Genomic DNA, 26,878 nt, shown 5'->3' with positions numbered 1-26,878 from the left:
CCCCCCCCCCCCCCCCCATCCTCCTCTTCTACACAGATGCTGCAGCTCTGCACTGCACCAACTGATGAAAATCTGATCAGGCTATTGGCCTGCAAACTTCCCACCCACTTCTCAGGGTCCATATCAGTGAAGGGCAAATACGGCCAAGAAACCGGCTTATCTTGAGAGGAGATGGATTTGGAGGAGTGGAAGACTTTGTTTGTCTTTGGCAAGTAGCACAGAAGCCGGGGACTCAGGACGGCTCCTCTGCAGAACCCAGTTCTATTGATTAGCCTCTTCCCCCTCTTACCTCAGGTTACTCCACCTGAGAACCTCTTCTCATGTCACATTGTGTAATGTGCCTTGCACTTACTGGATGTTGTAAGTCTCCTCTTTCCCTCACATCTTTGGACGACTTGATGTCTGAGAGATTTCAGAGTCCTGACTGTGATGGAGTTACATTGCGGCCGCTTCTTTCTCTTTGCAGTACGGAGACACACCACAGACTGTACATTTAGTGGACAGAGCTTCCAGGTCTGAGAAGTGAAGCCAATGTGGAAGTGCTTTACACCTGAATTCTGTGTAATTTCTATCTTGGGGCCAACACCACCAGTTTCATTAAGAACACCGTTTCTATAGAGGTCAATGGGAAAATGCAGGTACCGGCCGGTAATTGTCCGCTGAAAGACTTGCTTCGGAAGAATTGAAAATCGGCAACTTTCCCTCTTTACCATCGCAACCATTTACAACACGGGCTTGGCCGAGTCGTCCTCCCCAGCTCCACCCTCTTGTCAAAAATTGTCACGTCCAGTTGCAAAAAAAAACAAGATGGCGATGGCTGTATTGTCAAAATGGCAGTCCACAAACCAGCGGGTGACATCATGGAGGCTACGCCCACTATTTTTAATGAGACACACCCATTACGAGTTAACAAGAAAATGATATTATGTAAGTAAATACATTGTTAATGGAAGTGGTTTTCTTTTACTCTGAAGGACCACAGCCCTCAGTCCCATCCATTAGTTGTTATCAAGAAAACGGGTATGTAGCATTTCAAGGCAGACGTGAAAAATAAATAAAAGAAAAAAACATTTGTTTTGTTTTTTTCAAACATGGAAAGTTTGGTGGTTATGGGCGTACTCCCTGCTACTGTACCTGTTAGTCCAGGATGTCCCAGCACGCGCCCTCATCCTCTACAAGAAGAGAGAGCAGAGGCAAGGAGCAGGGCCTGGGAAATGACGTGCTCTGTTTACTAAATGACCAGAGAAACCTAGAAGAAATAGGACAGGGAGAGCGAGGAATACTGGCACGGAAAGCAGACAGAGCACCAGCTCCCCAAAAGGCCTCCGGGATGGTGAGATGAAACAAACAGTAGATCACATGAGTTAGATGAAGAGGCTGAGGGCGGGTGGTATCTTTCAAGAGCGGGGAGATAGTAGTGGTACGAGGGCCCACGCGTGGTCTCCGGGCAGCTGCTAATGCATTATTGATTTCTGCCACTGGGAAGATTCCCCCTGCATCCTTCCTCCACTTCCATCCACTCATCTCCGTCAGCTAGGCCTGGACTCTGAATTAGGACCGATGTTTAGGGTTGAGGTCGGGATTAGATTTATTTTTGGGGAATCCTGAATCCATGCTACGAGCAACAGCAATAAGTCCATCTTTTCTCACAAAGCGTTGCCTCTGGGGAGCTGAAAGTTGGCCGTAGCTAAACTTTTTTTCCTTGCCACTGGAAGCTAATCGAATCTTCTCCCTCTGAAACAATAGCAATGGCTGTGTTGTACGAATAATAATTGAGCCTGGCAAGTGTAAAACAATCAAAATGTTCTCAACAGCCGTTGATATCTAGTTTTCTCTATACAAATTTTCTTGAGGCTGCAGGAATAATTGACTCAAAATCAGTACTTGGAAATCAGTGGTGGGCTGATTTGGCAAAACTACTGTCATAACGTGGCATAGCTACTAATGTCTGTCAAACATTTTCCCCAAAGAAGGCTATTCAGCTTCAGTTTTTTAGGATTCTGGAGCACCACAACCATTCCAGGCTGTCATACCTTTTTGTTTTTAAGTTATACCCCCGTCCCCTCTACTGACTTTAACAATGGCTGCTCAAATAGAAGCAAGACCACTTGTAGTGGGATGCTAACCTGGGTTAGAAGTACATATTGATGATATTATGTGTTTTTCCCAATTTGACATCCCACTGTGGATCAGGTCTAAATGGCCGATCTGGAACTGGTTAAACAGTTTGTAGTATTCCTGTCTTTACAGATCAGAAGTAATAGTTAGACTGCAAATTTAACCCAATCCGTCAAATGGTTTTCTATTATCAGGTTTAAATAGAACTTCTTGAAGGCAAAACACAGTTTAGTACTGTTATTAAGGTGGGTTTCAGTTTTGTAGCTCTAGGCATCCATTCCTTTTTATTTTGATAATATTGTAAATACAGATCTTGTAAACATTTGTTCATTTCTTAAATCCAATGTGGCAATAAGAACAAGTGGCCAGATGAATAATCTACCCAAATGTTGGACGAGTCTTCTTTTCAAGGATACTCACGCTTTAGTGTTCGAGATCATTTCTGGGAAGTATTTTATAAGTGTGAGATGGTCACATTCCTCGCTTCAATCGACTTTGTTATTTCTGAAATCCATATTTCCCAAATTTCTACACTAAATGTCCTGTCTGTCTGTCGCGGCTGCTAATGAGAGGACGCCGTTATTTGTACGTGCCTTCAAAAACTGTAAGAAATCAATGCTGAAGATAAATTTAAAAAAAAAGAATGTTTTGACATGACGACGTTCTGGATAAGGTATGGTTTGGGATAATGGTTCAGGGTCTGGGAAAAACTCCGATCCTGCAGCATAAACAGAACAGCAGCTCAAGTATTGATGCGGCATTTGCACAGACAATGAAAGTGTGCATTGTTGGCACAGATTCCTATATGTATGTGGTGCTAATCGCTGCATTGGACGCGTCGGTGTAAAAACCCAGTAATGACTGTGTTGTTGTCTGCGGTCTCCAGGTTGTCAGCTGGGCTCTTGAGTCTCACCTGGGGAATTCATTAGCTCGAGTTGTCAGCCGCAGTCAGACTTGTATTGTTTGTGGGGCGGTTAGGCTCTGTCAGTGTCGCATTCGTGACCAGCTGCTGTTGGTTTGCAGATTTCCCATTTGCATGGTGTAAGCACTGTGTCACTTTGTTAATGGCAAAATCTGCATTGGCTTTTGGATCCAGTAAACAAGCCCCGGCCCGTGTTCCCGCCAGCAAAGCAGATCACACACTACAGCCAGAAATACAGAGAGGAGCAAACAGCGAGACCAATCTGTGCCCTCCCAATCATCTACGCTTGCTATACTTCACTCCTTTTGTATGGGCAATATCATCTGAGGTCAGCATGGCTCTGGGTTGCAATATCAGGAAGAAAAAAAACACAGAGTAAAAAGACATGAAAGCAAATGAAGATCTGAAAGACCAAATTCAGAGACCAAATTGAAAATCTTGGATGACCTTCTCCACATGCCCTGGAGGAGGTGGTGGGGGGGGAGGCGCGAGCAAAATAGTCTAGCTCACTCTCGTTCTCATCACACAATCTCGATCAACATCGACTGTTAACCGTTATTCATGGAGAGTGCAGGTTGAGGCAAAGGTGGGATGTAGAAAATGTTAGATAACCATTTTATGAAAATACATCAGATTTTGCTTGGCCTTTTCCAAGGAAAGATGGTGTTGTCATTGTGTAGAATTGGGCCGTCTGAGTTATACAAAGCGTTACTGATGGTGGCAGAGTACAGCTAACAGAAAATGACAGAGACAAACATAAAGATAAAAGCCCTCAGCATCGCTCCCTCTCTGATTGCTGCGCTTCCCCGCCCCTCCTTTCCACTTTCGGCTTCTCTCGGTTTTTTTCCTCAGTGTAAGTGTGATAAAAGCAGGTAGACCTATGACTCAGGTTCCCACCCCACATTCTGATATGAATTCAGGGAGCTGAGGCCATCCCCTAATCTCTTAATGCATGTTCCCTCGCCCTTGGCAGGGTCATGCAAGAAATAGATGGGGCCTTATCAGCTTTTATAGATTTATGGAGAATTTCTCCACATTGGCTGTTTTTTTTAAATTTTATACCAAGTGTGTGTGTGTGTGTGTCTGTGTGTCTGTGTGTCTGTGTGTGCGCATATACAGTATGTGTCCCTGTGTAAGTGTGTTCTCAAGGATGTTGAGTAAGGTTATCAGAGGCGGTAATATCTTCATGAATTTTATCAAGTTTTCTAATTACCGCATCAATCACGTCGACTTACTCCATCAAGCTAAAATGAAGAGACGCTGGGCCTGTTTTTGGCAAATTGATTCAAGTCTGCTAACCTTCAGCAGCTGATCTCTCATCTCTTTTCTTACACAACAGTTAGCTCAGCTGGTTGAGCTTGCGCCCCATGTACATAGGCAGCGGTCCTTTGCTGCATGACATTCCCCCTCTCTCTCCCCCTTTTCTGACCTAATCTGTCCTATAAATAAAGGCAAAAAACTAATTATATATATATATATATATATATATATATATAGTATAAGTATGCATTATGCACTTAAATTAATTCAATTTCAAGTCCCACTCTTACCTACGAGTACATTAGGATCATCATCTAAATGTGCTTGAAGCTGCCACTAAGTAATGTTTTTATATCAACGGTTTATCAAATGACTATGTTTAATGTGGAATGATTTACTTGTATAGTAGTCTATATTCATTCATTTCTTGGATTGTTCAGCAGCTGCCGGAAATTCCACAGATGTCCTTCATTTTCGGCCGGATGTCCGTCCCCTTCCTCTGTCTTTGTGTTGTCGTTATAGTCTCCGGTGGATTAATGAGGACTACGGTTCACTGCTCCTCAGATCTCTGCAGGGTAAATCCAGACAGCTAGCTAGACTATCTGTCCAATCTGAGTTTTCTGAGATGATTTTGCAGAAGGGTTGTCATTGTGTTGGGTGCTTAGCACTGGCCAAGATTGTGATTGGTTTAAAGAAATGTCAATAAACCAGAGCACGTTTTTCTCCCATCCCGGAATCCTGTGTGGACTAGCCTCCACAGCGCTGTGGAGGAAGGTCTGGCAATGCGAGACTACTCATATATTGACAATATACATATAACCCACAGCTATCAACCAACTCTGCAGTTCGCCTTAGCTTTACTGAGACTTTCAGCATCTTTCAGCCCCATGTTTTGGTTTTCTGGTCCACAAATGTACTGTTTTTATTCAGTCTCATCACTTTCAAAAAGCTTTTTCTTCAGCAAAAAAAACAAACAGCATAAATCCATTGGACACTAAACCCACCCAGAATGCAGATACAGTTAGCAGATAGCTGGAGAACATGGCCAAGCATTTACCAGCTAAAGAGCTAAATATTTCTCAGGGTGAATTTTAGACTTGAATGCATCGGGGAGCCATAAACACAACTCAAACAGTACGTCAGTGTTGCACCGTGTTGCTGGATGTGTAAATAGGCAGTTGCTAATTATTTTTCTCATTATATAGACAGGTCTTTATTATTCAGCCAACCTTTATTGATATAAATGGGGTAGACAAAATAATTCCAACCTGAATTCATGAAAGTAGGATATGTAACAGGACTGTAGTATTGGACTGCGAACAAGGTGTCCCTCGCCTTGAAAAACTTTTCGGGAAACTACAGCAAACTTTGAGCAAGCAAAATTTGAAGAATATTTGGGGCAAAGAGGCAGGCCTGCTTGGTTCTTTCAGTGAATGATTGGAAAGATTTACAAAGAATGTTTATGGCATATCCTTTCTAACTGGGACGTTTTGGGACCGATTGGTTGATGCACGGGCGATACGCTGGTTAGATCAAATTCAATTTAACCATGTTTCCAGCTAACAGTCAACAGTTAACTTCATTTAACATTGTATGTAGAGTTGTTGTTTTTTTGCGGGTTGCAAATGTTCCACCAAAACAAGTTCCTTCCAGAGGCTATTCTGCAGAGCCACCGTCGCTGCTTCCGGGGCTTAGCAACCGCCCAAGACCATTCTGATTGGTTTAAAGAAATGCAAACAATCCAGAGTTTTTTTCTTATTATTTTCTCCTACCCCAGTATGTATCTGCGGTGTAGCGAGACGTTACGCCACAGCGCTGTGGAGATAGATATGGCAATGCAAGACTACCAAAGATGCAGTAGAGGCTGTGTCTATATTTGGTTTACCAAACAGGACAAGTTGATATTTGAATAGAATGAGAAAAAAGATGCATTACTACAGCTGAGGCTGTGTCTCTTTACCGTCTCCCCTCCATTTTTCCCAGAGCAATCGTGTCACAAGAACAGTTGGAGACTTGTCCTCTAACAATGATGTGGTCCAGCTCTCACGGCTGAAGAAAAAGAAATTTAGCCACAGAGCCCCCACGAGAACTCGCACATCAAAAGGAGAGGTGGGGGGGTGGGGGGCTAAGCCAGTGCCTGTCCGGCAGGTGAGGAGGGGGAAAAATATCAGCGTTGTCCAAGAATACAGCGAGGTCTCAGAAGACAGCAGCTGCTTGTTATCGCTGGATTTTTCTGGCAGTTTGACGTCTCGTCCATGCTGTTGAGGCAGGGGAGATGGAGCCGAGGGAGCGAACGGACAGCGGTCGGGGAGGCTTTGTGACATGCATTTTAATGCTCTTTATGTCCAGGTTGTCTGTGGATCTGACTCTGATTTTGAAGTGTTTCCCTTTTTTATTTTTTCCTATGTAATTCTCATTAAAGCAGACTCCCGGTGACTTTGGGGCTTTTGTATACCAAACAATGCAACTTTATCACAGATGACACCTGGAAAATGACATGACACAAATTACACTTGCCTTTTCAAACCCATACTACACTTGCCTTTTCCTAAAGAAAGGGCTGCATATAGAAAAAATGAGCAAAAGAAATTATCCGCGGTTTGTTATCAGCAGGCCAACAAAATACACAAGTTTTAAATAACAGTGGGATAAATGTTTCTTGTTGCTATTTTCACTGGTATTATGTATTTGCTTTTTTTTCCCCCCTGTACTTGAAATTAGAAAAAAGATGGCCATTCTTTGGGTATAATTGAATCAACACTGTATTTATTGTTTGTATTTTAGAGAAATTGAATGCGAAGGAGCGGGTGGAGGTACAGTAGAGGATTAGGAGATAGAAGAGGTGGAATAGGAGGAAGAGTAAAGAAGGGCAAAAAGAAAGTAAGATGATGGAGGTAGAGGAACAACACAGTGTCACTCACTGCGCATCAAAAAGCAACGCGGTTAGTTACAGATGAAAAATCCCCCTATGGCGTCTCAGTCGGTCCTTTGGCGTCATTTTCACGCTCGAACAGGACCCTATGACCCTCTGGGTCGTGACCGATTTTGGCGTCACTTAGGTGGGATTTTTTTTAAAGTGCATTAAAATGACGGGGAGAACGGGACATACAGTCCTGTGCTCTTTTACCTATCCACATCCCCAACCTACCTCCTTACGCAAATTTTCGGTCTTTCATACTACTCCCTACTGTTGTCGCTCTTAATACTGTGTCATCTTACAGCGCTACGGTCCAGCTACTGTGTCCCATACAGACGCTAAAAAGAGATTTTTTTTTTTGTCGGAATCTGACACTGAGTGCCACTGGCCAAGCATCAGTCATCATACGAATTGGGCGTGAGAACGGGTTGGGAGGAAGATTTCCATTTCTTCCTCCAGGGAAGGTCAGCAGAACTCAGGATCTGAGCTCTTGTGCTTGTAAACTGTGTATGCGAGAGGACAGTGTGTGTCCTGCATGTCAGTGTGCAAGTATTACAGCCATCTCTCTGGTTTAAGCATTCCCTGGGTTGCCATTATGGCCAAATAGCCGTGTCAGTGTGATTAATGGCAGGAGGCAGGTCTCTGATTCCACTCTGGCTCAACCACAGTACCCGAGCAACTACACTACCCACGATCCCGTCTGTCTGTGCTCGTCCAACGCGGCCATCTCGAGCGCCCCGGATGTGAAGGTTATGCGTGCAATTAGCATGCGTTGGCTCTCTGCTGGCATCAAAGAGTGGATGCGATGATGGTGTTAGGGAGATTAGAAGTTAAGGGAGGAAACCATCTGATCCCCAAGGCCACTTTAACCAGTCCGAGGTAATAAACACAGACAGCTTACTGGCCGTCCTTCTGTCTCCTTGTGTTTATCTTCATCACAGTTCATTTGTTTGGATGAAATTACAATGAAAGAACATGTTGGGCGCTCTAAATGGATGAATTAAAAGGGCGATTAGAGAGTGGAAACCAGTTAGGGAGCATATTTCAAACTTTGTGTCAGGGAACTATTATCTTCTAAACACTCAAAGTCAAAGATGGATCTTCCGTCCAGTTACCCGTAGCGAGTCTGGAGCTTCTTTTCAAACTTTTATGACAAGTTAGTTATTTTTCCTTTTACAATGTCGCACAAGGGAAATAACATGATTCATCGTGGGTCCATCTTTTTGTGGCTATAAGAGGATGCGACCAGATTACAGAGCATGATAATGCACCATTAAATTAATTAATGGCATGTTATTATGTCGTTTTGTTTTTCTCCTCATTTCTGGCTTTTCAATTGTGATAAAATCAGATGTCAGAAAAACGTGGAAAATGTTGTCATCACTGTTTTCCAAAGCCCACGATGACGATGTACTGTCACAGACGAGAGAAGAAACTAGAAATTATTCACATTTACAATCAGAGAAGTTTTACTTTAACTGGGAGCGTGTTAGCAGCATCTAGGCGTCTGACTAGGACGATTGGAATCACTGGCATGACTTTTTTAGGTTGACATTGCCTAAGGCGTCTTCTGTTCTACCATAGTGGATGCTCCTGATCCGGAAAGCCTTTCTCCTGCTCTCTAACCTTTGCATGTCAGACATGCTGTAAAAGTTCTCATTGGTCTGACGTCTCTTCGGGCCAAGTCACGACAGGACCATTGATCTCAAAATACGTAAATGCTGTGTAGTCTGATCCCTACATTAACTGCTAAGAACATAATTCAGGGTTTGAAACGAAAAAAAAAAGATTATATTTGACACAAGGGGTAAGATTATTTTAAAAACACCCGACCAATGCCCCCATTGCGGGTGAATTTTGCCATTGGCGGGTAAAACTGTAGTGGTTTTTTGCCACTGTTCTTTGACATTTCAACCAAGTCCACTGATTCTTTAGATTTGAGCTTTTAAAAAATGTGGCGCCACATTACTGGGATGAAGAAGCTGGCTGAAATAAGCAACCATCACAAAGATGAGGATAATTTAAAGAAAAGTAAAAGTAAAGTAAGTGCCAAGTGCACAGTTGGCGACAACGGCAAGGTTTGCGAGTGGCTGATTTACGACAACAGCACAGAACACAGGTACTGCGGTGACTGTCGTGGGCCATCTCCTCTTTTGTGGAAGAGCAGTCAGTGTATGATAACTGTCTGTGACAGGCATAATGAATACATAAAAATATATATTGTAAGAGTCACTGATTATATTCATTGTGTTAACAACCTGAAAGCACTTACAGTGAGTGGAAAAAAGTATTTGATCCCCTGCTGATTTTGCATGTTTGCCCACTGACAAAGAAATGATCAGTCTATAATTTTAACGGTAGATTTATTTGAACAGTGAGAGACCGAATAACAACAACAAAAATCCAGAAAAACGCATGTCAAAAATGTTCCTTCCTGAGATGTGTGCAAACCTGGTGGCCAACTACAAGAAACGCCTGACCTCTGGCAGAAGGGTCAAATACATAATTCCCTCATTGAAATGCAAATCAATTTATAAAATTTTTGTCATGCGTTTTTCTGAATTTTCTTAAATTTTGTCTTTTATTCTGTCTCTCACTGTTCAAATAAATCTACCATTAAAGTTATAGACTGATCATTTATTCGTCAGTGGGGCAAACGTACAAAATTAGCAGGGGATCAAATACTTTTTTCCCTTACTGCACATGTGTATTCTTAACAAGTTCAAGAACAATGCTTGTGCATTTTCTGTGTTTCACCTAAAAAAAAGGCTGGTTAAAAAGCCATGTGGCTAGTGGATTTTAAAATCTACCTGCCACAGTTGCTGGGAGCAAAAAAAGTTGACTTCAGCCCTGTGTATACTGGTTTTCCAGGATGTGGAAAAATGACCATATCACGTTGAAATGGTGCTACGTAGACATCTACTTGTGGAGTAAACAGAGTAACAAAGTCATTTTTCCCACTGTGGTTTTTTTCTCACTTTAAATTGTGCTTCCCACTGCTGTGAAGGCCACAGTCAAAGGCAAAGCTCCCCCTTTTATCCCCCTCCCCTCCCTCTCATGGCCAGAGGATCTCTGCTCCGCTGCCAGGATGAGAGAGCCGGCAGTGACTCTGTGAACCTCAGTCCAAAATGAAAGCCCGATCTGACACCCGGCGCTGACTGCCGCTTTGAACAAACCAGATCTGAGGCAGCGCTGCAAAACTGATGGAAGCCTGGTGAAAGCAGGAAGCAGAGAGACAGACAAATAGCCAGAAAGGATTACACAGATATTCTAGGTAACAACACTGAGCCTGTCAACTTTGGCTCTCAGACTCTTTCTCGGGCTTTAAAAAAAAAAAAAAAAGAGGATGGCGTTCTTCAGCGGTTGAAAACTAACATGACATATCTATCCTGGGCCGAGGTGTTACAGGTGAAGCCCAAAGTGTTGGATCTTGTTATTTTTTATACTTCAGGTCACTCAGTTCTATCTGGCAGGTGGAAGTGCTGAATTGGCCGTTGTTTGGGATGTAGCAAAGATGTGGACTATACACTTTGATTTGAGTGTACTCAAGTCACCGTTTTAATGACTTGACTCGACAAAAAATAACTGACTTGAGACTTGGACTTTAAGTTTATGACTCAAGACTCACCATAACTTAAGGCATGATAATTAGGATGGCTTGCGTGTATTAATAAGATTGAATGTTAGCTTTTAAATATGTAATAAAATAATTTAATGTGTTTGCATTTCTGTGTATATATCAAGTATCCTATGCTGCAGCACAAACTGTGAAGCCTGATTGCACGTCTCATCGGTATGGGATTGTCATGATTGGATGACTGTCAGTCAAACTCGTTGCTATGGCAACACATAACATCAAAGACCCCTTAAGGATCGTCATTAGTCAGACCAGACAACCGCTGTTGCTGCGTCTGTGCCACCAGTAATCCCTTTTGGATTTAAAAATGTAAAACGTGAGTTGATTTTGGACTTGACTTTTGTTAACTAAGGCCTCCACTTGACTTGACATAACCTTTGGCTTGACTTGAATTGGTTAAGTTGGACTAAATCACTTGAGACTGACTTGGGACTTGGGCAAAGATGACTTGGTCACAACACTGGTAAGGTAAGGTAAGATAAGATAAGATAAGCCTTTATTATGTCCTATAGGAGAAATTTATCTTGGGCAGTTGAGAGAACAAAAATGGCGACACATTGCACATGAACACACAACAAACATACAGTAAACATACATAAAACATTAGCATACATTATCTCATCCAAATGCGTTCAATGAGCCTTTGATAATCTCACACAAGACCCCCCCCACCACCTTTCCCAACACTCACAGCAGAAGAGAATAGAACCCACAGCACATCCTTCTTCCTCATATTGAATTTAATTCTACCCAGATTGCACATATCTCATTAAATCATGCTGTGATCAATAACGTATGTTTTGCATAATACACAATGCGATATCAAACAAAAAATATTTCACCAGTGCCCTACCAGATATTGCACATCCTACAACCATAATTCTGACTACCACAAATATTCCCTATGCTTAAACTCAGCACATTCAAGCCCTTATTATTCAGTAGTTTGATTGAAAGTGGCACACCAATGATGTCTACCTGTTCAGCTGGCAGTTTGGTAACCTGGTTACCAGTCTTTGCCTGGCAAGGTTGTTGTGTTTTATTGGCACTGAAGTTTCAAGGTGCTCTTTATCTGTTTGTTAGATCAGTACATTTGCTTTGAGGGCCTGCCAATAATAGTGGAACTGTGAAATGAGCAAAAAAGTCCATATATTCTTCTTACGTGTGCTTATCTCCTTCCCCTCCAGGGTCCTTCATGATGGTCAATTCCTCGCAGCATTTCGGGGGCCAGCGAGCTCAGCTGCTCCTGCTCCCGCTCAGCGAGAACGACACCCACTGCATCCAGTTCAGCTACTTCCTGTACAGCCGCGACGGCCACAGCCCCGGGGACCTGCAGGTCTACATCCGGGTCAACGGGGGCCCCAAGGGCAGCGCTGTGTGGAATATCTCGGGCTCCCAGGGACGCCAGTGGCACCAGGTGGAGCTCGCCGTAAGCACGTTCTGGCCCAGTGAATACCAGGTGAGACTTACACAAATACAGTAAGACTGTGCTGTGCAAATAATCAAATTTTGATCATGACTTTTAAGTGTGGCTCCTGAACATCGCAAGAACAATAAGAGTTTGCACAGTACGTTGTGTAAGCAAACTCTTATTTTGCCTTGTGTTCTTAATGACACGTGCACTTTGACCTCTCCCGGAGGATAAACTCCCTCAGCCAATAAGCAGCGAGGTCCTGTCATGATATCTGGTAGCCTTTCAATGTCAGTGCTAGTAAAGATGGCAGAGGAAGAGCAAATTCCATTGCCACTGTTTTGAAGTTGAAAAAAAATGCAACCTCTTTCTCAAACTTAATGAGTAGTAACGTTAAGTAATTGGAATTTCAATATTGACCAAAAACATTCTGATTATGATTTTTTTTTTTCTATAATGGAGCAGCCCTGCTTGAAGCGGCCTCACCTTAGGCGCCATTTTGGGATGCGGAATCTAGTCAATATAATCGATCCATGGTCCAGCCTCACAAAGCGTGGCTGTTGAGTCTTGCCTTGTCAGCTAATTTGGCATATATCTGATATCTATTGGAATGTTTTGTTGTATTAATATTATGATTAACACTTACCTATGCTTATTCAAGCTGATTTATATATGTATACTTGACAGTCACTACACTTTATATCTTTGACTTTATATTTTTGATATTTTATACTGTTATATTTTATACTGTTATATTCTTATATTTTTTTGTGTCAACACTGCAAAGGGATTGCTTTAATCTCGTTGCACAAGTACCGTGTACTTGTGTATAATGACAATAAAGGCATTCTATTCTATTCTATTCTATTCTATATTATGACTGGAGCACCATGTGTCACCTCGCAGGGGCCCAAACCACCCCTATCATTCAAACCACATGCAAGGATTAGCTAATTGCAGCTGTGTCCTATGTCCCTGTGGCTCAATAGGTGTATGATTACAGTGGGCGTGTGTTTGCATTGTATCTTTATTTATTGGTCCATTTACCTGTGCGCTGCAGTGTAATCAATAGAGTAATCGCTTGATGCCTGAATTGTCGATGCTGTATTATATATAAATACTGCTGTGTAGCTCGGAGACTGGACGCAGCCCTGCCTCACCTCATTACTGGCCATAATTTATCCCTTAATGCTCTCTTTCTTCCACCCCCCATCCCCCCCACCCCCATCCCCACCCCATACCATCACACCTCAAAACATGTGTTAATGTGAAGGCAATGGCTGCTGTAAGGGATGGTGGTAGCGTGGGTCTGCTGATCAGTCAATTGACCTCAAGTCCATGCGACCCTCAGTGCGGGGGGAGCGGTCTGGGGGTTTGCTTCCATAACCTTGGCGCACTCTGGGCCCCCCCATCTCAATAAATCAAGAGCCAGTTAATGAGATTAGAGGGCTGTGCCGATCAATGAGGACAGCCTGAGCTTACCGTCCTCAGCTCTCCTGTCCTGAGTCACTCTCGCAACCAGCCAAACTGATTTAAAGTAATGATTTTCCTCCCTTCTGTGCGGACATTAGAAGTTTATCCACTGCGCAGCGTAGCAGAGGTGGAGGTGGGGCGGGCCCTCTCAGAGGAGAAAGCTGAGGAGTACAATCAGACGAGTCGGCCCAGGCGGGGGGGAAATTTGCTTAGCGCCGCAGTGTTTGCCATTTGGACGGGCGTGCATAAGCAATGTAATCTACTACTCTGGTGATGTATGTCAACGCTGCCTGAGTGATGAGAAGGCGCTGTTCTCCACAGTCCTCCCTGCCAGGCATGTAGACACAGGACAGATTGCTTTATTTATCCTACAGTATAAACCTGGCTGATCGGCAGCTCGTGATGGAGCAGGTAAAGCTGTGCAGATGAGTGAAGAGGCTTAAACACAGGCCTGAAGGACGACAGTATGTCTCTGGATCTGTTGTGTGAAGTGTAGTCTTGCGTTGGCAGACCTTCCTCCACAGCGCTGCGGAGGACGTTCTGGCTAGTCCACACAGCATTCTGGGATGGGAACAAAAACGTGCTCTGGTTTATTGGCATTTCTTTAAACCAATCACAATCTTGGCCAGTGCTAAGCATCCGACAAAATGACGGCGCTTCTGCTCGGGAAGGAACTTGTTTTGGTGGAATATGTGTACGTTCAAAAGTAGGTTTGTCGTGCAACAGAAAATTCAGATTGGACAGATAGTCTAGCTAGCTGTCTGGATTTACCCTGCAGAGATCTGAGGAGCAGTTAACCATAGTCCTCATTAATCCACCGGAGGTTAGAACGCCAACACAAAGGAAGAAGGAGGCGACGGACATCCGGCCTAAATGAATCGTTGTTGATATAGACAAGGGACAGGAGTGAGCTCCAAGTGAGGCCTCTTTTTAGTGTTCCTCTCTAAAAAAATTTACCACCAGAACACTCCCCCTCTCCGTTACGACTCAAAGCGCAGTGCAGACCCCGCAGGGTTCCACTCATCCACATAGAAAGATCACTGTCCAGCACTCGCAGCCAACAGATCAGCCCCTGCAGGCCCAGAGTAGCAGCTCTAACAGGGAGAAAACAACCCCTTCAGAGAGAGAGAGTGTCTGTTTGTCTGTGTCTGTGTCTGTGTGTGTGTGTCTGTGTGTGTGTGTGTGTGTGTGTGTGTGTGTGTGTGTGTGTGTGTGTCGTAGTGGAGGTTGAGATTAAATGGTTAAAAAATAATAATAATCTATTAATCAGCGAGCATCAACACCCCCTCAGGGAAGACAGACTGCTACGGAGATATGTTGGCCTGTTATCAGCTTTTGCATTTTGCTTTTACTGATATGAGGTTTTGAAATTCAATCCCAACATTTCTAGCGTTTCAAATGTCCATTGTTGATTGTGTATTTTTTGCTTCATATTAGAATGTGTTTTGGTTTATTCAACATTTCAGTGATGGCAGGGGGAAAGGCCTCTTAAATATAGGCCTCTTAATAATATTTAAAGACTGTTGGAACAGAGATATTACATTTAAAAAAAATGCATAAGTTGATGTAAAGGACATTAGAAAGAGAGTGCAAGGCAATATTAGTCAAGTTAGAGAGAAAAAGGAAGAAAAAAGAGAAGAAACCTAGCTACAATATGCAGTAGCTAAAATAAAAATAAAAAATTCTTAATGTCCAGTTGGTCAATTTAGCCATTCAATTGGAAATCTAGCGATTTATTATGCAATTCCAAGTTTGGGGAATTTAAAAGAGACATATAAAAAAATATAAAATAAAGCACTAAAATTGATGCATCACAGGCCAACATTTCCTTACACAAACCCCCAAAATGCTGGATCCTACATTTGGAATAATGCAACCAATTTCATGTCTTCTTCAGAGAGTTGATAGCACTGTGACCTGTAACGCTGGTAAACATACCCTGGAAATCCAGAGTTCTCGCAAGAGCACAATTTGAGTTTTCTCAGCGAGTTAATCTGGCATCGAGTTATGCTGCTTATTAACTATACCCTTGTAGCCGAGCTGCGCCAATCCTATCGGTGTATCTGATACAGGAGGGGCCAGAGGCGAGCTAAATAGATGACGACAGTTTAATCTACCAGTTAGCTCTGCTGGTAGCTGAGCCTATGGGGCTCTGGATACGTCACCCTGTGTGTTGTTGTGATTGGTCGTAGTGTTATCCAATCACGTGAAGTGAGATTTTCAAATGCACGCTTGGTGCCGCCCCTCGAGATGGCCGACTTTCATCACTCAATGACAGACACTTAATCTTTCGGATTTGGGTCTAGATTTCCAGGCTAGGGTAAATCTGCGTGGCTCGGACACTGCTTGACTTTGGCGAACACTTTCCTGTTGGGGATTGGACTTGAGATTGTCAGGGCACTGAAGGACAGGAGAGAACATTGATCAGACTGGTTGATTCTCTCACTGTCAGCTTTAGGAAGTACAGTAGGTGTTAAAGAGGTGCTCCTTTCCCCCCCCCAAACCATTAGATTTATTTTTTTGCTTTTCCTGGGCTCACTCCCTGACTACTTTGTCCTCCTTATCTCACCATCTTAATTCCCAGTGCATCTCACTATTTAGCCCCCTTCTCTCTTATCTTTCCTCCCTCTAGCTTTTTTTTTGCCTACCTGTTTTATTGCTTTTTCCCCCAACAACCCATTACTTTATTTCACCCAGGCAGTGGAGCAGTGTGGCAGATATAAGGTTGGATAAAAGGTAAAGAAATACCATTTAGGGTTGTGGCTACATAGTTTTTTTTTCCTGGAACATTTGCTGACTTTAAAGTTGTAATTCATGAGATTTCATGAAATCAACCCATTTTTGTTACTATTTTAGGTGAGCATATTTTCTTTTGCTGTGCAGTATTAACATCCAGTAATTACCTCTTTATATAGTACTTTTTTATTTGTTGTGGTGGGGTCCGCTGTTCCTGCCCTTGGTTGCCTGGAAACGGTGAGCACGCAGGTCATTGGCTCACTTTTATTTAATAGATTTCAGCCTCACTGTTTAATGTGTGTGCATGGCTACAGAGGATTGGGCGGGACGGATTTCCATTTTTAAGACATTGGGGGGGGGACGTGAACCCTCAGTCCCCCGCTTTAATTATTCTCTTGCTCCTGTTGAGGTGTAGTCACGGAGAGGTGAGCAGCCCATAAAATCAGATAAAGTCTGTGAATTCCAGAATTGTGATATGTGAGTTGCATATCTGTGGCATAAATTAAGTTCTTGCCCTTTTGCGAACAAAGGAAATACACTAGCCAGGTCGCCTTTGCAAATGAGAACCTGTTCTCAGTGGCCCACCTGGTTAAATAAAGACTGAATAAAACTATTCTCCACCAAAACCGGTTTTGTCATTTGCATTCGCACTGGCCATAGGAACTGGTAGGAGTGGTAAGGGAGTGACGCAAGCACAGCAATGGGCTTTATAGCGTTGTCACTTGACTTTAACACCACATACAAACCCCCATTTGCGCTAGCTCACTGGAGATTTTCTTGTGGATCCTTCCAGGTCCCTCCGCACCTCCTTGGTGGCATACACGGCCAGCAGCGCCTGCACCGCTGCATCAGTCCACTTTTCAGAGTTCAGCATTCCGTGTATTGTCGTAGAAATTCACATGGTCAAGTAATTCAAGTATGTTTTGTTAACACAGACGGCATGGCTTACAGATGGTCACTATTCGTAAAAGGGAAAGACCCTGCCCTGAAGTAGGAGCTGAAAGGGTTACAGGAACTGCAGTCAGAGGAACTTAATAATCCCCAAATTGGTCCAGTCGAAACATGAGGAAAAAAAGGGTTCTAGGAATGTTATGTTCTAGGAACTGCAAAAATCGCTCCGGTCAGAAAGAGGCTTTTGTAATCATTGTACTAGCGAACAGGCCACGTCTTTTCACTCAGTCTTCAAAAGTGTGGACCTGGTTTCTGTTTTGTGCATCAACACGCAAACTGTATTCTTATACAAGTAGACCAAAGAGATTTACAATTTTAAAGATCAATTTCAAAAACAATTTTAAAGTACTTACTTTTAAAGTCTGACGTTAAATGTGTTCTGAGTGATTGATTTAAATGAAATAAATTTGGACATCTACTAAAGTTGATGGCCTCTTCTCTACTTTCTATCCCCCTACCTCTGGTGTTCTTTCTCAGATCACACCCATCTTCAAACTGGGCCTTCATTTTGATCTCAGCTACACACGTGAAGTTTCGTGACTGCGTCTTGGACAGTTGTAGAGATATCGCAGTGACAGTTAACCCTGCTGTTGTTGTCTTGGCATTCTGGGACCACGCTAGGGGGCCGTTGGCGTTAAGTTCATCTGTCGTTCCTCGATAACCGATAAAGTTAATGGATTAAAAAGTGTAATTCTTTGGTTTGGCTACAGCTCTGTGTCTGTCCCTCTGCTTCGGTTTCACTCACCTCTGAGTCTGACTTAATGTCCCCCCCCCAACACTATCTGACTTTTACTGGGTATTATGTTGAAAGTTTCTCATTAAATAATTGTTTAAGCATTTAAACTAGGTTTTGTCTTAGAGTTTGTAAAATTCCAAAATCTAAATTTTGACTTAAAGACATATCGGCTTATCGGTTTGATTAACTACTAACAATCGGCATCGGTTGATCCCCAACACTAAGACATCATTTTAGCATGGTTATTTCTAGGTATCGCCACTGATTTCCTGAATCGATTCTGATTCACGACAGATACCAGTTAATCTGATTTCCGATTTGATAATATCTATTGGATCAGTGATATTTCAGTTACAATACCAATTTTAATAGGATATGAAAGAGATTCTTAGAGCACTCCTGCTGTAAATTGTACAAGGAACCCACTAACCTGATGCATTGTTAAAGAATGACCCTAAAGCAGTTACTCAGAGACAGAAAAAACTGTTCAAGTCCTTTTTTTTTGTACGTGTATCATGGCTTTGGAGCGTTATTTAGCATGTCAAGGATTTCTTAGATTATCTAGTTTCATACGATACAAATATCTTTACCCAAGCTTTAGCACGGGATTTTATGACTTGATATCGGATCATTCAAATCAAGATTGATTTGAATCAGATTGAACTCAGCCCTAAGCGTGATTAAACATGACGGTGGACCTCCAGAATAGCCCCATGCTCGTGCGTGTACGACACACACACACACACACACACACACACACACACACACACACACACACACACACACACACACACACACATACACACACTTAAAGAAAACATTCAGCATATGCTGTCTTGTCGTCCTACAGCACACTGCAGTAGAGCTACTCAACACCTCACTTTATTTCTCCAGCCTGCAGAGAGGAGATGGCAGCCCCAATTGCATGTCATATATTTCAATGTTTTTCTGCCGCATTGTCAATATGGATCACTAGTCCATCCATTGGCCTTATTCTAGCTGGAGAAATCAATTAACAGAACATTGTTGCACTTTTTATTCACCACATTCGTCAAACGATTGCATGTAAGTCGTTTAATTAGTCAGAGTCCTCATGAAGATTGATGGCGTCCACATATCAGTTGAGAGCTTTATCATTAATGCACACACATAAATAACTCATGACAGCGCTGTAATGAGAACTCCAAGCTAAAATTATTAAATACTGTGCAAAATGAGTTTTTAGTGCGATCCCTTTTACTGCCACCACTGATTTTCTGTATTCACTTTGAGGCCTCCCGGGATACAGTATGGATTTTGTTACTCTACGCTATCAATTCCCCGACATTGACTTTATGAGCCAAACACGACACTGCAGGAGGCGCGTGTTAAAATGCTTGCATGCTTTTTTACATTAAATGTGACTGTCCAGCTGCTTCCATCTCCTTAACTGTCCACACTTGCTGTTCTTGTGCCAGAACTTTCTTCCTGATTTGGACGAAGACATGACACTCTATCTTGGGAAGATGGCACCCTGCTGCTCGCAGAAAACCAAACCTTGATTCACACTTCACAGTTTGTGCCTCTGGAGTGTTGCACACATGCATTTTTTGTCATAACAAAAGCCTGATAGGCTGACAGAAGGCTTGGAGAATGACATCACCTTCGACTGGATATTCTCACTTGGGAAAATCCATCTCTTATATTGTTTGCAGAAATAGATTTGCCTCTGTGCGTACTTGTGAGTATTGGGAAAGGGTGAAACTTTTCTATCAAATATTAAAGATGCTATCAGGCACAGTCACGACAAACAATATCAGTGTGACTTTAGCTTCCACCCAACACTTTCTATCTCGTCCTCCCAATCGAGGGTTTCCTCTACTATCTTTTCCTGCTTTTCCTGTTTTCCCTCTCTACACATCTCCTTCCTACGGTGACCACGACAGAACACACTGCAGTTCAACACATGCACATCATTTAAAAACCATTTAAATTTCAGCAAATGGCCTTAGCAATAAAGAAGCCGTTTTTTATTTGTCACCGACGGTAGTTTTGTGTTCCATTTTAGTTTTAAAGTATTGTTTTAGCGCTGGTATTGGAAAAAAACAAAACGCTAATAGGTCCTAAAAATTTGATATAAGTTGTTGATATAGTCAGGAACTGTTTCATGCAGTAGTAGTGGTAGTAGTAGTTCATGACGCGTGCCTGCTACTGTACCCAGGATACCCAGGGCTCGGTTTACACCTATCACCATTTTTTAGCCAATGGGGAACTCTAGGCAGACTGGGGGAACACACATTAATGTAAAAAAACCTCATAAAGTGACATTTCCATGCCATGGGACTTTTTAAGATGCTTCAGGTTGGAGGTGGAGTAATTTGGACGCTGAAAGGAGGATGGTTGCGAGCAGAGGTTGCACTGCACAGTTATATTTTGTTCTCCCTGTTCTTTCTTTAATGGGAAATGCTTTTTGAATTTCCAAGATAGAAAGACATTCCTGCCCTAGCTCTGTTGTGCCGGCTCCGGCTCCATCTCTACTTCTATCAGTGATCACGTAAAAAGCTCATTTATAATTTTCACACTGAGGCTTCTGGGAAGTGCATGGAGTTGCCTTCATTTATTTAAATAGTGAAAAAACTTGTGAAACATAGAAGTATTGTCATATGATCCATTGATTTCAACAATGTAACTGCATTCTAAATACCAACTATTTAAATTGTAACTGTAACGGAATACAGTTACTCATCATTTGTATTCTGAATACATAATGTATTCCGTCACTCCCCAACACTGACTACAACACCTGTGACATAACATCAATCAGCGTTTCTAAAGGTATAGTAAATAAAACTTGAACTTATCTGTGAACAACATTTCTGCATAAGTCAGGTCAGATATATTTTCATCTGCAATGGCGGCTGTTTAACAATAAAGACAACAACTCTCATCATCCCCCGCTACTCCAAGATGTCATCAGTCACTCATTTCAGACCTTGTTCTGACGTTAGAGTTTTTAATATATAATAATCCATAATTTAATGCAAATATTCAAATATGGAAATTACGTGCATTACAAATGCCCATCCCTAGTTAGATGATATAGATGATATTTGCTTGTTTTCTTTATCTGCACTGCATAGAGCTCTCAGAGCCACCGTGCCTTCGCCCTCTCCAGCTTTACCCCACTTTTTATACATATTTTTTTGTGCCCTGCTTTGTACGTACAAAGTGAAAGGGGATTCTACTGTAGCCATGTCCATGATATTGTAGGTTTGCAATGTGCGCGGCTATTGACCCAAGTTCCTCGGTGTCTGGCATAGTCATGCTCAAAAACACTTTTCTAGAAGTGAGGTCAGATGTGGCGGAGCGTATTGATGGCTCAAAGCACGGAGCTGAGTGAAACGATGGTGGTGGGTGTGTTGACGAGTGATGAATTGAAGAGTTAATCGGTCCGACGTCTCTAATGGCCCAACAGTAGGAATGAAAAATAAAAATAAATTAGTGGAAAGAAAGCCTTAGTCTGTATCCATCTGCCAAGGCCTTTGTGGTATCGATTGGCCCCGGGCACTTAAAGCCTGATGTATTGTCAACATTGCAATCTGCTGCCCGTCTGAGTGCACACTCCCAATCCGACTTCCACTGGGCTTTGGCCCACAGCTAGAAGTAGTAAGAGTGGGTGAAACACACACACAATGTTTTTACAACGTTTATCTGATCAGCTGTTAATGCACTCAACCATCAAGTTCTGAGTTTGTCATGATGCAGTAAAAAGTGAAGAGTTGCTCAGACAGGGAATGATTTGGACTCTGCTGACTGTAATTACTACTGGGAAACCCAGACTGACTCTGTTACCCGCTGGGAGGCCTCCCACTTTCACTTTGAGGCGCTGCATGCTCCCGGCTCATTTAGATGACTGAGTGAATATTTAGGCTGCGTTTAAGGACTCCTGCAGCTGCCGTAGGGATTGATAAAAGGGCCAGAGGATGGATTCATTCACGTGTGCACTGTATAGCTTGGTAAGCCAGGCTCATTCAAGGACTAAACTAATAGAAGCTTTTTTTGCCATTTCAAAGTGATTTGAAAGTGAGTTCTCACCTGTAGATTCTGAACTAGCGGGGTGCCTCTTCACTCTTATGAGTCTAGCTTCCACGCTTGTTTAGCAATGAGCACGCAATTCACTTCCAGGAGTCTGATTGGGCAGTTATTTTCTCATGTTGCCACTATACTGGTGCAGTACTTTTATTTGCTGCTGTTTTCAGTTTTTGTGTTGTTTTGTTTGTTGATTTTGCAATAAGTATTGGTGAAACTGGGTCATTTACCAATGACGTACAAGCTAAACAGATTAGTATGGCTTTCCCAACATTATTCTGCTGAGTGTTGTTGCGTCTAAGGGACAGCTTGTGCACTGGGGTTCAATTCATAATGAGTGTCGCTTCTCCAGTCTGGAGGCACGTGTGACAAAATATTCTCAGCTCAGGCTTATTTATCAGCTTTTTGTGAGCTTTCAACCTCATGTTATGGTCTTTGTCAACAAATTTACCTTTGAGTTGAAATTATTTTGTCAAGAAAACTGTTCCTTGGGTTAAGATTGGTCTTCCATGGTCAAATCTGGACTTAATTAAGTAGAAAATTGAGTACAAGACAGTAGGTTCACAAAAGATGCTACAAATGACACACTTAACACACTTCCTCTCTGAGTTATTTGATTAGCCCCGGCCACCACCAGACAGCCTAAGATAAAGAAGCAGGTTTACTGTAACTGATGTTATGAGCCTATCAATCACCCAACCTAACAATATAGAAAATGCATTTAGCAAGAGTTATTACAGTGTACCCTATATAGCACTCATACGATCCCTAAAGACCTCTTAGCATGTAGTGTACAATCAATAGTCACTACAAATGCAAATTAATGGGATGACCTGTGCTGTCCGATTTAATTTTGCCTGCTGGCACACTATGTGGTTCTGTGTGTAGTGAATGCCTCTCAGAAGTTTGTTTTATGTTGAGTAACGGTTCTGCCAATGGTTTAGAATTTACATTTCATTCCCTGTTGGTTGGCAAAAAAGATTTTTAACAAAGAATTTGATTGATTTATATATTAGGTTAGACAGAAGTTTAGAAGCAATTTGATTTACAGTACATAGTCCAGTATGGCAGATTTACAAATTTGCCTCAAGAGCCTTTACACTCTTTACAGCATCCGACTCCCTTTTTCCTTAAGACCTGGGTTCAGATGAGGGAACCCCTCCCCAAGGTCAAGATTTAGTTTGGTTTAGACCTGGTTGATGATTGGGATAGGGCAGTTAGCCACTGAGAAGTGCATTTAAACTAGTAACAACAAGTTGTTTTTATTGCCAGAAAATTGGATTTCCCCGGGAGTATAGGTGTAAGCATACAGTACAGCTAGAAATCCACGCTATTTATTTTATTGAGACATTATTGCGATCACTACACCCAAATGAAACCACAAACCGCAAACTTTAGATCTGCTCAGGCCAGTGTTGGGGCAGAAATTGGCACAGGTTCCTCCTCTACGATTTCTAAGATGTTATTGTATGACTTAGACTTTTTATGACAAAATACTGGCTCTAAAGAACGCTTGTTTGTTTGTTTTTATTCTGATGTGCCTGCACCAAATCGTGATATATCCCTGTTGGTGTTTTGGAGAGACAAAAAGGTTCTGCTTATACATTCTATTGTAGCTGTTATTACAATTTCAGATATGTTTGAAAAAATCAAGACAGAAATGCAAGAAACCTTTTCAAATTACCGTTTTACAATGGTGCTTTCTTTTAAACGCATGGTGGAATTAATGGGAAATCTGTGCATGTCTGTTCTTGAAAGGCCTTTGGACCCCATCCCTCTAATTTCCTACTTTGTCAGTCTACTTGTCACTCAAGACTTAATGGTCTGTAGTCATTTAATCTATCCATTGTCTCCACAGGTCATCTTTGAAGCTTCCATTTCCGAAGAACGACAGGGCTACATTGCCTTGGACGACATTGTGCTGCTCAATTACCCCTGTTGTAAGTACCCGATTTGCACTGCTCCTAGCCTACCTGCTGACCTTTACTGAGCCTTGGGAAAGTGGCTGGCTGAGTAACCAAAGCCAGGGCCCGGAAGCTTCAGGAACAGTTTCCCGGAGGTGATTGAAGGCTATGAGGCAATCCGGCTGACAAGGGGGGGGGGGGGCAACCATGGCACATATACAGTACCTGGTACCTGTCCGAGTGTCACAGCAACAATAACACAGCAGGAGGCTTCTCTTTTGTCCGGGCAGAATGGCTGACCTTTTCCTCTAAACGCTATGCTCCCAGCCAGGTGCTTTTAAAGATAATGTGATGTTACAGGCAGGAAAAGGACAGCTAGTGGTTGTACTTTGATCCTTTATGGGAGATTATTTTTTTCTTTGTCATCACTGGAATATCAGGGGGTTCAAGTGCTGGTAATGTTACATTAGGTTCTTTTGTCAGATTTACCATTATACCCCCTGCAGTCCTTTGGTGCGAAAGCTCTGTGTGGATGTATACCGGACCCTTTTCTTTCAATGCTGTGCCATTTCCAAGGAGCTCTATTGGACGCCATAGACAAAAGCTAAATTGGATCTGATTGGTCTGCCTGTAGCCGTCATTGTAAAAATTTTCACTGACCCATGTTGACTTCCAAAAATAGAAAATAATATAATTTGATTGAAAATGGGTCATTGTTTTTTTTTTTTTTTAAATAACAGGCTTATCCATTTCACATTACTGAGATGTAATCCAGAGTGTTTGATTTCATATTACTCTATAATCAGTCAGTTTTACACTGGTGGTTGATGGAATGCCATGAACCTAAATTGTGTATAATGCAAGGTTTTAATTACACTCCACAAATATATAGTTGATTACGTTTTTTGTTGCCATTATTATTAGTTGATTCCAGTTGTTTCATTGAGGGTTTTATTGCATCATGGTTTGTTTAATTTCCGTTTCAAAGCTAGAAATGAAATATGTTAAGGGTTTGACAGTATATATTTGCTCAAAGTTATATATTAAAGTAGATAAAAAAAAAGAATTGCTATATTAAAGCTGCACAAATCAATACTTTTATTTTAAAGGAATAGTTTGGATCTTTTGAAGTGGGGTTGTATGAGGTACTAATCCATTAATCAGTGTTTTAGCCGCAGTAGATGGCCGTTGGCACGCCCCCAGTTCGGAGACCCAGGCGGGAGTCTCAACACGGAAGCTAAGCAATGTACTGCTGTGGACGGGGGCAGCAGCTGAACGCATTTTAGCCACTTTAAAAAAAAAAAAAGAGGTTATGCTATATTTACAACATTTTCACCACTTTACCTCGCTGTCAGACAGCCGTTTTCTATGGGAAATTGAAGCCTTTATGTCCAGCTATACTCTTTTCAGAGGCACCAGACTTCTTTGACAAAAGCAATAATTTAACCTCGCAGAACACGGGAGTTGCACTTGTACGTCTGCCTTGACGTGTGTTTCAGATGAATACAGCTATATTCAGACAGATAGTATGAGAAAAATAAAGTTCTTTTTTAACATTAAAACATGTCAACAGTAGAGAGCCACCATACAATTATACTCCTGAAAATGAGCATAAGAACTCCTTTAAACATGGCTGTCATAAGTCAACTATATGCAGCATATATCCAACAATAAATGACTTTGGTATGGTTGTTCAGAAACCTAGTATTTCTGTCCAGCCTTGCTCCTTGGATCCACACTGGCCTTCTGGGATAACAGTCTTTTTTTGTTTTGTAGCTGTATAAATGTGGTGAAAATGTTAATGAATTATAATGTGGGGGGTTCATTAGCTCATGAAATTCAGATATCCCTTTTTGGCTTTGCAGAAAAAATCAGGCAAGCAGGTGTTATAAATCATTAAATCCTCACCGGGAAATATACTGAGAAGCTGCCATAACCCTTTCTAAAACCAGCACAAATCTTTTTCTTTTTTTTAACCCAAGCTCATCTCAAAGTTTGTTACTTGCCTTTTGTCACTCTATGCTCAATGGAGCAGGATGAGTTTCCTTGTTTGCCCTTTGATCTATGACTTAGACTGGGTGTAGCCTTGTTTTTATATATATATATATATATATATATATATATATATATATATATATATATATATATATATAGCATCAAATCATAGAGCACAACTTATGTGTACTACACATGCACATACTCATCTACTCATACGTATACAAATGCCAACTGCAGAAAACGCACACATCTGCATGATCGCGCATAATATTGTTTTGCACCAGCTGGTGTAGCTGCAGACGCAATCACCCATACCAACCCTTTAAAACACGCAGTCAAACAAAGATGTAAGTAAACATTAGTAAGCTGGCCGGAATTTCCCTACAGGCAGCAAGAGTAATGGTATGCCCCCTTAGGAAAGATTGTAGTCAAAGGCAGCTGCTATTCAGTTTGCTTTCTCTCATTTGACATTTGTGTTGTTTTCCTCTGGAGTCCGTGTCTGTATTCTAAACACGTGTTTCAGTCAAGACCAATCCCTCCTGCATCATAAATAAGAGGCAGCATTATTAATTTAGAGAAGCAACATCTCACACAGTCGAAATGCATTTGAGACTCAAATTACCTTGCCTATATTTATGTTTAGCTGTATTAATTACGGGTAGACAGGTCACACATCAACACTACTGAGCTTTTTCTATTTGACATTTTCTCAGTAACCAATAATGCAACTGCATCATCCTCAAATGA

The 26,878-nt window shown here is 42.0% G+C and overlaps 1 protein-coding gene across 9 annotated transcripts in view; it reads left to right on the top strand.

Annotated features, from left to right (window-relative positions):
• Window positions 1-26,878, top strand: part of LOC116702075 (receptor-type tyrosine-protein phosphatase U) — a 221,250-nt gene that overhangs the window by 92,849 nt on the left and 101,523 nt on the right. For all 9 annotated transcript variants that reach the window (XM_032536175.1, XM_032536172.1, XM_032536173.1 and 6 more), the window contains exons 3-4: window positions 12,042-12,313; window positions 24,088-24,169. In XM_032536175.1, the coding sequence (XP_032392066.1) occupies window positions 12,042-12,313; window positions 24,088-24,169 (354 nt within the window). The remainder of the gene's footprint in view (window positions 1-12,041; window positions 12,314-24,087; window positions 24,170-26,878) is intronic.

Source organism: Etheostoma spectabile, chromosome 14, assembly GCF_008692095.1.
Source record: "Etheostoma spectabile isolate EspeVRDwgs_2016 chromosome 14, UIUC_Espe_1.0, whole genome shotgun sequence".
In the NCBI taxonomy this organism is placed as follows: domain Eukaryota; kingdom Metazoa; phylum Chordata; class Actinopteri; order Perciformes; family Percidae; genus Etheostoma; species Etheostoma spectabile.
This window is presented reverse-complemented; position numbering and strand designations above follow the sequence as displayed.